This window comes from Lolium rigidum, unplaced genomic scaffold (genome assembly GCF_022539505.1).
Source record: "Lolium rigidum isolate FL_2022 unplaced genomic scaffold, APGP_CSIRO_Lrig_0.1 contig_69151_1, whole genome shotgun sequence".
NCBI lineage: Eukaryota > Viridiplantae > Streptophyta > Magnoliopsida > Poales > Poaceae > Lolium > Lolium rigidum.
Window position 1 is genome coordinate 11,808 of NW_025901393.1, and position 12,149 is coordinate 23,956.

Here is a 12,149-nt window from a genome sequence, read left to right on the forward strand (position 1 = left end):
CTTGGAACTACACCGTCAACAGGAGGTAGTACACAATGGGGTACTACCTTGCCGACGGTATATACCCGGATTGGGCCACATTTGTGAAAACCATCCGGGAGTTAGGAAACAGAGCTGAAGCTAAGTTTGCAAAAGCACAAGAGGCAGCTCAAAAAGATATATAACGAGCTTTCGGTGTTTTGCAAGCTAGATTTGCAATCGTCCGAGGACCAGCCTGATTTTGGGATATGGACACACTCAAGAACATCGTGACCACCTGTGTCATTCTGCACAAAATATAGGATGAGAGGGGTTTGAACTTATCCTTTTTCTTTGATAATGTTGGCATCAGGGTTAAACCTGCAAGAAATCCAGATATTGTGCAAGTTTTTCTTGAAACATACCGTCTCATTGAGAACGACAAGGATGCAAAATAGTTCCAGGAAGATCTCGTTCGCCACCATTGGCAAAGGCATGGCAACTAGGATTTATTTATGTTTCCAACCATTTGTTATTTGTTTCATTTATTGTTGTACCATTTGATTTATATTGTTCCAAAACATTTGTTCCAATTTGTATTGTTTGTAATATATGACAGTAAATATTTGTGTAATAACTCGGATTATTGTTGTATTTGTCATATCAATTTGTGTAATAATTTGGATTGTGCTATTTTGCAAAACCCTTTGTATCCGGTTTTGGTCGCGGACAAAAAACAGCCGTGCAGTTCAGGCGCACCAAATGCGGCCCGCATAACAGCATATTTTCCAAATATGCTGTTATACGAACCGCGTTTGGTACGTTTGGACTGCGGGCCGTTTTTGGATCTCCAAAACGTATTTAGGGTGGCCTGAATACGTGAATTTGAGGTTTGCAGTTCGGGGATCTGCTAGAGATGCTCCCCGGGTTCGAATCTCAACTCTTTCTTTATGACAAACCCCGGATGGAAATTAACCCGCGTCTTGTTATGGTTGGCCTGTCTTGTTATTTATTTTTGGAGCTGATTTGCTTTAAGGGTCGTGCTTGTTTTTGCTCTCAGCTGCTACGTTGGAAGAGGCTGCTGAATACTCGCGAACATTGCCAATTAATAATGTACATGGCTTGGCAAGATTCTCAGTGGGTACTGAATTACTGATCGACCCATTGACACTACCACCAATACTACTTCTGAGTTCCGACCTTCTACTACTGCTGCTACGTGCATACGTACTTCGATCATATTAATTGAACTAGACTGTATCGATCCAAATCAGCTGAATTGATCGTAGAGGCCTCCGAGGTATCCGCCGGCCGTCATGTCCATCATGTAGCTGTTGTAGGCGTACTCGCTCATGTAGGCGAGGTCGGCCTCCGCATCATCCATCTCGAACTGATCCACCATCTCCGCGTGGTGCGTCACCGTTGAGAACGACGACGAGGTCGGGCTGCTGGCCCCGACGCCTGCGGTCACCGCCGCAGCCATGGCCTTGCCCTTCTCCTCCTCTGTCTCGGCCAACTTCTCCTTGAGCCTCAGAAGCTGCATTTATATATATATGGAAAAATTAGTAAAATACAACCAGCTTGAGCTAGCTACTCCTAGCTGCCAAGAACTCCTCCACGGTCGATGAACTTTCACTCTGTTACTGTACCTCGGCCTCGAGGTGACAGTTGTGGACGACGACGGCGTCGTGGGCCGCGCGCAGCTTGGAGAACTCTTCCTCTATGAGCTTGCTCTTGTATCGGGCGCGGCGGTTCTGGAACCACACGGCCACCTGCTTGGTGTCGAGGCCAAGCTCGGCGGCGAGCTGCACCTTGCGCGGGGTCTCAAGCTTCCGCTCCTTCCTGAAGCTCATCTCAAGGAACTGTGCTTGATCGTCGCTCAGACGCCGCTTCTTCGCTGCGGTGTCGTCGCCATCGCCCTCCACCACCGGACGAGCATTCCGCCTTCGCCGCTGCCGGCTAGCCTTCTTCTGCTCGGCACCTAAATCCACGCAACAATCAGCAAAACATTATTCTCAAGCTTGCACCTGCACATAGAACGATAGCTGTCGATGGGCAGACGGATAGACTTACCGGAGTCTGGTGTGGCCGCGTCCGCCGGGAAAATCTCCGGAAAGAGGAACGACGGGAACATCAGTCTCTCTTCCTCCTCGGAGGTCATCTTTCAAGTAAAAGCTAAGCTTAAATAGTTGATCTGCTGTGATCGATGCTTTGGGCTTTGAAGCTTTGGATATTTTGAGAGAGGCGGGTGCTAGGTAGCAAGCTGCTGTGCTGTCCGGTGACCGGTGTCGAAGTCTGTGAGCTCGGATCTTGGCCAGGCGAATTTATAGAGAGGAAGATGAGGTGAGGTGAGGCAGTACAGGCGACTATTAGTACTACCAGTACTAGATAGGAGTTGGGTGTTGATAATTCTTCTTGTGGAGCCACAAGAAAGCGATGCGTGTGTCGCGCTGTGAGAACTGTCATCTGGTACTAATGATGATCAGTGTGTGCTTAAGTGCTAGGAGCTTTCCCTGACTAATTGTGTGCTAAAGTGCTAGGAGCTTTCCCTGACTAATTATGTGCTAGTTTTGGATAATGGAGAATGGAACGGAAGCAGGGTATCACAGAGTGATGGAGCTGAATTGACATGCTTAATCTACTCTCCCCAGATTAACCGCACTGTGCCGTCTTTCGGCGACAAGGACGCATGGGACGCGTTTGGTAGGCTGCATGCCCCTTGGCTCGCATCAGGCCAACAATTTTCCGCCCGTTTGGTTACCTGGGCCGAATCGCGTTCTTGCACGTACCGCTTCTCAAAGCAGCATCGGGTCAGGTCCTGGAGGAACGTCTGGTTCGGCAGTTTCCAGCGGTGCAGGCAAATCTCCACGTCGGCTGATGCAAAAGGGATACTTCAGCGCACTGGCGCGGAGACGAGAATGGAGATGACGGGAGCTGCGGCGCGCATCGGCGAAAAGCGAAAAGGGGGGCGGGAAGAATTCCGTCACCTCCCGCCGCGCCCCATGAACTATTTCTACCCCCTCCTCCACTCGCCCCCAAATTTCGAGCTCCTCCTCCCGTCGGCAAGCAGGTAAGAGGCGCACGCATCTCTGGTCCGCGACGGTTGCAGCGGCGGCGGCGGTGGCGAGTATTTGGGCTGCTTCATCTACTTCCTGGTCTAGCGCATCTTCACCTCCGGCGATGATTGTAAGGCATCCCTTATCCCGGTACCGCGGTAATGTTTAGATCTAGGTTAGGAGTAGTCAGATCTTGTCTACAGTTTGGTCTTGTAGCAGGGGTCAGTTCGGATTGTGGTGAGTTATCATGATCTTGCTAGGGTTCGACATTTCAGGTTGCTACTTTGTCCCAAATATGCTCACCTGCCATGATTTTGCAAGGGTTTGTGCTATTCACCGTTGCAATGAACTGCTTATCTGATTTCGGATGATTGTTGGTATGGTTTATGCTATTCACATGTCTTTGCTTCCAAGTAGATTCATGTTATAAGTACTACGATGTGTGTAGGACTCCTTCTGTGACGACTTTAGCCAGACGCTTGTCTGCGTTGGGGACTCTCAGATTCCTTCGCAAGTTCCCGATTGTAGCCCGCCTATGACTCCAAGGTGGCGGTCACCCCTCTGCATGTGCCTGACCTGATGGCTCAGGTAGCGGTAGAGGTCGCGGCTAGGTTGGCCACCACAAAGAAGAACAAGAACCACAAGAAAGGAGAGAGGGCCTTGAAGACCAGGTAGAAAGGGACTGCCACCATGAAATGGCTTCCATTTATGTACAGCTTCGTGTTGGAGAAGATGTGCGGCTTGATTCAGAGCGGAGTGAGAACTGACAAAGGATTAGAGGAAGTCCATCTGAATGCTGTGGCGAAGGGCCTTTTTGACCACTATGGTGTCTCCGTGTGCTCCACTCAGGTGTACAACCACCTGAGGAAGTGGAGGCGGAGGTGTGATACGTCTCCGACGTATCGATAATTTCTTATGTTCCATGCCACATTATTGATGATATCTACATGTTTTATACACATTATATGTCGTATTTATGCATTTTCCGGCACTAACCTATTAACGAGATGCCGAAGAGCCGATTGCTTGTTTTCTGCTGTTTTTGGTTTCAGAAATCCTACAAAGGAAATATTCTCGGAATTGGACGAAATCAACGCCCAGGGTCCTATTTTCGCACGAAGCTTCCAGAAGACCGAGGGGGAAAGGAAGTGGGGCCACGAGGCGCCGACACGCTAGGGCGGCGCGGCCTGGCCCTTGGCCGCGCCGACCTGGCGTGTGGGGCCCTCGTGTGGCCCCCCGCGTTGCCCTTCCGCCTACTTAAAGCCTTCGTCGCGAAACCCCCAGTACCGAGAGCCACGATATGGAAAACCTTACTGAGACGCCGCCGCCAATCCCATCTCGGGGGATTCTGGAGATCACCTCCGGCACCCTGCCGGAGAGGGGATTCATCTCCCGGAGGACTCTTCACCGCCATGGTCGCCTCCGGAGTGATGAGTGAGTAGTTCATCCCTGGACTATGGGTCCATAGCAGTAGCTAGATGGTTGTCTTCTCCTCATGTGCTTCATCGTCGGATCTTGTGAGCTGCCTAACATGATCAAGATCATCTATCTGTAATTCTATATGTTGTGTTTGTCGAGATCCGATGGATAGAGAATACTATGTTATGTTGATTATCAATCTATTACCTATGTGTTGTTTATGATCTTGCATGCTCTCCGTTATTAGTAGAGGCTCCGGCCAAGTTTTTGCTCTTAACTCCAAGAGGGAGTATTTATGCTCGATAGTGGGTTCATGCCTCCATTAAATCCGGGACAAGTGACGAAAAGTTCTAAGGTTGTGGATGTGCTGTTGCCACTAGGGATAAAACATTGATGCTATGTCCGAGGATGTAGTTATTGATTACATTACGCACCATACTTAATGCAATTGTCTGTTGTTTTGCAACTTAATACTGGAAGGGCTTCGGATGATAACCTGAAGGTGGACTTTTTAGGCATAGATGCATGCTGGATAGCGGTCTATGTACTTTGTCGTAATGCCCAATTAAATCTCACAATATTCATCATGTCATGTATGTGCATTGTTATGCCCTCTCTATTTGTCAATTGCCCGACTGTAATTTGTTCACCCAACATGCTATCTTATGGGAGAGACACCTCTAGTGAACTGTGGACCCTGGTCCATTCTTTTATACTGAAATACAAATCTGCTGCAATAATTGTTCTTTACTGTTCTTGCAAACAATCATCATCCACACTATACATCTAATCCTTTGTTACAGCAAGCCGGTGAGATTGACAACTTCGCTGTTTCGTTGGGGCAAAGTACTTTGGTTGTGTTGTGCAGGTTCCGCGTTGGCGCCGGAATCCCTGGTGTTGCGCCGCACTACATCTCGCTGCCATCAACCTTCAACGTGCTTCTTGACTCCTACTGGTTCGATAAACCTTGGTTTCTTACTGAGGGAAACTTGCTGCTGTACGCATCACACCTTCCACTTGGGGTTCCCAACGGGCGTGTGCTTTACGCGTCATCAAGGTGGCTCACCATTAGTAGGCCCCGCGATCTAAGAGGGGCTCAGTGGTGCGAGGATACCAAATGCATCATCCTTGAGGGTGAGCACTACTGCGGGCACGTCGCGGTGAGCACCTCAGTAAATCAGTCCACCTCACTAACTCTTTTGATCAGCCACTAAGAGAACTAACATCATTGTCCCTTCGTATCGTAGGATCACCCAAATAACGCGGAGTTCCTGAATGGTCCCATTGCCAACTACGACGAGATGCATATCATCTCTCCTTCGGCCTCGCCACCGGCAAGTACGCCATGGGATCCAGTGAGCCCATAGGCTCGGCTACAGCAAATCCTGCACCTGAGGATGCTGAAACCCAGGAGTCTGACACGGTCAACCTCGATGCTGAGAAGGCTGCCGATGCGCCTGAGAAGGTGACCGCCGGGAAGAGGAAGAGAGGCGCCTTCGCCGTCGACGAGCTGGTGGCCTTCACCAACATGACTGTTGCTGTGAAGGACGTCGCACAGGCCATCAGGTACAACAAGCCCACGGACATGCACCATGACCTGTACAATGCAGTCATGGACATGCTTGGCTTCGCCGAGGATGATCTCATGGCCGCCCTGAGCCACCTCGTCGACCACAAGGCCCAGGGTTCCAGCTTCGTCGGCATGATCGAGCCATACCGCGTCCTCTAGCTGAGGAACTACCTTGGCAAGTACGACTCGAAGGTGTAGTGGTGCCCTTGAGGGGGTGGTTCAGGGATGCACACATGGTGCTGGTGATGATGGTGATGATGATGATGATGATGATGATGTAAATTCTGGTTGTAGCTAGGGATGAAAAATATTTGATGGCAGCCTTTTGTAACTATGGTGAGGTGGTATATACTAACCCCCAGGTGATGGTGAACTTTAAGGTGTTAGGATGACACCCAATTTTGTTGTGGTGGTAGGATGACACCACGGTAGTGTAGGATGAACTTGTGATTCACTTTTGGAATGATCATGCATGCCCCGTTAGTTTATCATTTGCTCTCAACACTTGTGTTGTTCTATTTCTCTTTTCCGAATTGCTTTCATGGTTGTGATCGATTACTTGTTCTTCTTATGCCGTGCTAGTGGTACGTGGTGTTTCGCGGACGGGTTCGAGGAATCTACAACTCATGGAGGGTGTGTCAAGACCAGGTCAGTGGCTACTCCAACAACAGCTACCGAGGGTATGAAACATTGGAGGAGGCACAACAAAAGTACCTCACCTTGCTGGAAGAGGAGCTCCTGGAAGATCAGGCCATCGATGAGGCAGTGCCATTATCACAGCTGCCGCCGGAGAAAGTACATGCTCTACAAGGAGCACCACCGGAGGTACGTCCCAGCCGGGTCAAAGATTACATCATCGTCTTCCTCATCGTGGTGATCGTGAGGATCTTGTCTTTTTGAGTGGTGTCTGATCGTATGTAATATGCTATGGTATGGTAATCTCACATATTTGAATTATGGTAAGGATATGGAACTGTGATTTCAGCAACCAAACAGCTGATTCCTGTTTTCCTGCGTGCAAGTTGGGCTGGAAACAAGCAACCAAACGATGTGGTCAGGCTTCTTTCTCCGGCGCGCAAAAAGCCGAACTGGCTACCAAACGACCCGCGTTTTATGGCCCATGGCCCGTTCGCGACAGCAGAGAGGCCCATCTCGCTACACTAGTGATGCAAGGATCGCATCCAGACTACCAAACGCGTCCATGCACGCGCGCACTCGTGGCCTGGGTGAAGATGGTCGATCTTTCTGGTGAAAACTGCAAAAATTCCAGCACGATTTTTTTTTAAATAATACGCTTTCTATTATTAATTCCAGGAATAATAGCCGTTTTTAGCAATTTTCAGAAATAATACACCGTCGGGTTCGATGAACCCGAAATTGCAATATCGGGTTAGAGGAACCCGAATTAGTCATTTCGGGGATAAGGAACCCGATAATACGATTCTCCTGCGCCGTGAAAAAAAAAGCAACAAAGAAGAAATCGGGGTGGGGGAACCCGATTTTTAAAAATCGGTGTAGCTGAACCCGACTTTAATAAATCGGGGCTGTTGAACCCGATTTGCTGACAGCAGGAATTTTTCCCGCCTTTTCGCGTTCACACCGCCGTATTTCCCTCCCGCCTTTGCCGCCACCCTTCCCGCCACTTCTTCCCGCCACTCCTTTCCGCCATCATCTCCCGCCACTATCTCCCGTTATATTTTCCCGCCACACTGTCGAATTTTTGCCTATAAAAGCAGGCATCGCTACTCTGGATTGCACAAGTTCTTGTATCTCTTTTTTTATCCCGTTTGCTCACCCTTAGCCATCATGAGTGTGCCGTGCTCTGACCAGGAGTTTAGGCCGGTGAAGGCGAAGGCTACAAGTTTGCCCCCGGGTGTGACTATGGAGCGGTGTTGGTGCGGCCGTCTTGCTAAGGTTAAGCAGGTGGAGGATTTCTCCGACCAGTTCGGCATGAAATTTTTCATGTGTGCGAGCTATGAGCATGATCCACCCCGTAGTTCAGCTTCGTCGTCCACACGGCCGTCGTATGTTTCTTCATAATTTTATGTTGACTTAATTTAGTTTGTGAATGTGATTTAATGTTACTGTTTTTGTTGCAGTCTCCCCCGCCCCTATGCAAATGGTTTCACTGGATAGACACGGAGCAGCCGGATTGGGCGCGCGAGGTGGTTGAGGAGAAACACCGGCGTGCGTGGGCAACGTTCTTTGAGGAGGAGCATTGGGAAAAGGTTCGTGCTAATGAGAAAGCAGAGCGAGAGAGGCAGATACAGAAACTAAGGGCGGAACAAGCTCGTGATCGAGAGGTGAATCAGAAGAGCATGGATGATGAGGCTGCACGTAGGTTTGCAGAGGAAGAGGTGCGCAGAGAGGCTCGTGAAGCGGAGAGGAAGAGACTAAGGGAAAGAGCTGCTGAAGCGCAAGCGGCAGAAGAACGCGGCGACAAGTCTGGAAAATGGCCACGGTGGACGCAGGGAAAGTAGTGTGATGTGTCGTACTGGCTATGTATCTTAATTTCAGTTATAGTGTCGTTGTATCTTAAATTCCGTTGCAGTGATAAACCGTATTCTTATTTCAGCTGCAATGTATCTTAATTTCAGTTTTAGTAATATTGTTTCCCGCCTAATTTTCCCGCCTTTTACTGCCGCCGTAATCTCCCGCCAATTTTTCCCACTCACTTTTCCCGCCTTTTACTCCCGCCCTAATCTCCCGCCAATTTTTCCCGCTCACATCTTCCCGCCGAAAGTCATCCCTTCTAGCCTATAACCCCCCCCCCCCCCACCGTTTCCTTCTGTTTCAGTGAATTCTCTCAACAAGATGGATCCCCCATATAAGAATCCCCCCATGTTTTCAACGAATTCATGGCCAAACCTCTTCTAGACGAGGCCCGCAAAGTGATGAGGGAGAGTAAGGTAGACACATTCGTGGAGTTCATCAGTAGCGACGCTTTGCTTCGTAAGGTGGGTAGGGAATTTGAGAAATATTCTTATGGGTGGCCAGTGAAGAAGATGCCTGCTCGCAGCCCACGGGAGATAAGGTGTGAGTTTATCAGGTTGAATAAGAAGTGGAAGTCACTAACATGGAAGAATGAAGAAGATAGGGAAAGGGATTTCAAATATCCACTTGTGTGGGCGGTTGAGAGTGAGGACGACGATGATATCTTTGAGCCTAGCAGCAAGGCGAAGAGAGCTGCATCGTCGAAGGGCAAGAGTGCCAAGTCCTCGAAGGGCAAGAGTGCTGCACCACCGGTCGTCGACTCGGACGACGACTTCGAGCCTAGCACCAAGGCGAAGAAAGCTGCATCGTCGAAGGGCAAGAGTGCTAAGTCCTCGAAGGGCAAGAGTGCTGCACCGCCGGTCATCGACTCGGACAACGACTTTGAGCCTAGCACCAAGGCCACGAAAGCTGCATCATCGAAGGGCAAGGGAAAGGGTGTGCTGCGTTCTTAGTGTTCTAGTTATCAGTAGTCATGGATCTTGCAGTATGTTGTAGCGTTGGTGTACCGTTTAATTTGTCAGAAGAGAGGTATGTTCTAGTGCTAAGTTGTATCTTAATTATCACTTCATGTTGAATTTGAAATGTTTGTTGAATTTGAAATGTTTGTTGAACACAAATAGTAGTGATACATGGTCCATACAAATAGTAGTCATACATGGTGCATACAAATAGTTCTCATACACTAGATGAAGGAAATAGTATTAGTAATAAGTCTCATCCGTACAGATGACTCAGTGAGTGTCATCTCACTGACCACGACCCCTTCCTCGACGCCTCAGTGGTGGTCCAGCCTGAAAAGGTGAGGGCGAGTACCCTCTGATAGGTGGCTGCCGCTGTCGGGGGAGGAAGCATGTACCCCTGCTCGTGCTGACTCTCATGTGTGGGCTGTGTGGGATCTGGAGGTGGAGTGTGATGTTGACTTGACATCCAGTCTTGATACATCTGCTGTGTTTCTTCCTGATCCTGAGCACTGGACCAGAAGGATCGTGATCCGGACATAGACGACATATGTGCATCACCTTTGATTGGATATAAAAACCGTTAGTCATGTGGAAATTCACACATGGTGCACAATTAATATGGATAGTAATTAATTGCATACCCTCTGGCTCTTCCATGCGGGTACGCCACCCGAAGTTAGGCATGGGAGTTTGCTGCTCCATGCCGAAACCGCCACGCTGCCAGTACTTGTAAGTAGGCTCCTGCTGCTGCTGGTTTTGCCAACCAGAACCTCCTTCCTGGTTAGGAGATGGTGGCCTTGGGCTCGGCGGCACCTCCATACGAGGGTGCACGGCGTGCCGCGGCTGATGCACCTGCAAAGAGGGACGAGGTGGCCGATGTGCTGCTCGGTACTCGACAACATCCGAAGATCGGGTGCATGTGATAGTCGCGTAGATACGACGTAGTTTCTCCTGAAGACGATGTGTGAAGGAGGCGTGGTGCTCATACCGTCCAAGAAGTGGGCCGGAGGAGAGCGAGCGTGCATATTGGGCGGCGTCATCTTGCAGCTCCGCCATCAACACGGCCTACAATTGTGAGCTCAAATTAGTAAAGTGTTGGCCAAATTGTAGAAAAAATATAGTTGACTTACTGCATGATGCCTAGTGCCTGAAGTGGAGTGACGAGGGTAGGTGTCCCACTGTGTTGAGGGTGCCCTCTCAACTGGGTCACACGCCTGGCTCAGCCGAAGTCGTGTCCTAGGCATGTACGCCCGCAAGTAGTGCTGAAATTCCTGAAGATCAAACGGCTCCCTAGTGGCCCATGACACGGTCGGCGGATTGGCCCAACCAGCGAGGTATGGACCCAGGAGCTGTACCCATCCGGCAGCAGTCTTGTTCGCTCCTTTTCTGTTGTACCTGAAAATTAAATTGTACCCATCTGTCACTGATTGTCCAATTGATGTAATAACTTAGGATAAAACTAAATTGTACTCGTGGTGGTAGAGGAACTGTGGGAGGTGGTGGCTCGATCAACTGACGCATTCCAAACTGTCTCATGACCCTCTGCTGCGACATCTCCTCCACGAAGATATCGAAGATGATCTTCGCCTTCGTCATCCAGTAGGCCCAGTCTCTGGTACACATCAACGATATACCACCAACTGCCGTCTCTCTTTGAATTAATTCATAGTGCCATATAAAATACCCTCCACAAGGGCTGTCAACGGCAATGCCCTATTTCCCCTAAGCACGAAGTTGTATGATTCAGCTAGGTTGGTAGTCATCACACCATACCTAGCTCCATGTGTGTCATGCAGCAAAGACCACCTTTATAATGGCTCATGCTCTATCCACTCTATAAATTTTTTAATCCATCGTCAAGGCCTCCTTCTAGTATTGGGTGGGTCAAATCCAGGCAGGTCACATAGCCCAATAGGATCTGGCTCGGGGGCTACTGGAACCTGTGTACTCTGTGCCACAGCTGCTGCATGAGCTGCTGCTAATGCAGCTCGGCGGCTAACCTGTGCCGCACATGGTCCTTAGTGAACTCATCCAGCTTGCCGCGGAGAAAAGTGTACTTGCATTCTTGATTCTGCTTGCACAACTTCTTGAACAGATTCATAAGACCCTTGCTCCTAAACTGCGAGAAGAAATTGGCCCCTGGTGGCGCATGCACCACCTACTCTGCATATCCTGCCATGGCGTCTCTTCATCAGGTCCGGCTTCTTTCAGCGTCTTGATAGCCGCAAGTATACCTGCATGCCTGTCATGGAGCACGCACACATTTGGGCGATCTTCCACTATCGATTTTTTTAACTGTCTAAAGAACCATAACCAGCTAGCAGTGTTCTCGCTCTCAACAAACGCAAATGCGAGAGGCACAATTCGATTGTTGCCATCCACTCCAATTGTTGTCAGAATCTGTCCCCTGTACCTCCCAGTCAGAAAAGTTCTATCTACACACATCACCGGACGACAATACATGAAAGCCTCGATGCATATGCTGAATGCGAAAAACACCCTGTGCAGAACCCTGACATTAGGGAACTCTGGTATCACAAAGTCTTGTATGTCCACATGGGTGCCCGGATTCCGGTCCTTCAATGTCTGCAGGAGACGGACGACACCGTCATAAGCATCATAGAAGGTCCCGAATCTGTTCTCCAGTGCCGTCAGTTTAGCCCTCCATGCCTTGCCATATGAAATTTCATA

The 12,149-nt window shown here is 49.4% G+C and overlaps 1 protein-coding gene across 1 annotated transcript; it reads right to left on the bottom strand.

The window, feature by feature from the left end:
• Nucleotides 1–1,141: 1,141 nt before the first annotated feature.
• Nucleotides 1,142–2,162, bottom strand: LOC124682148 (homeobox-leucine zipper protein HOX12-like). The gene is made up of 3 exons (XM_047216891.1): nucleotides 2,032–2,162; nucleotides 1,608–1,939; nucleotides 1,142–1,495 (listed from the first exon to the last, which is right to left on the bottom strand). Exons 1-3 carry the CDS (start codon nucleotides 2,117–2,119, stop codon nucleotides 1,229–1,231), a joined length of 687 nt encoding a protein of 228 aa, XP_047072847.1. The 5' UTR covers nucleotides 2,120–2,162; the 3' UTR covers nucleotides 1,142–1,228.
• Nucleotides 2,163–12,149: the final 9,987 nt, after the last annotated feature.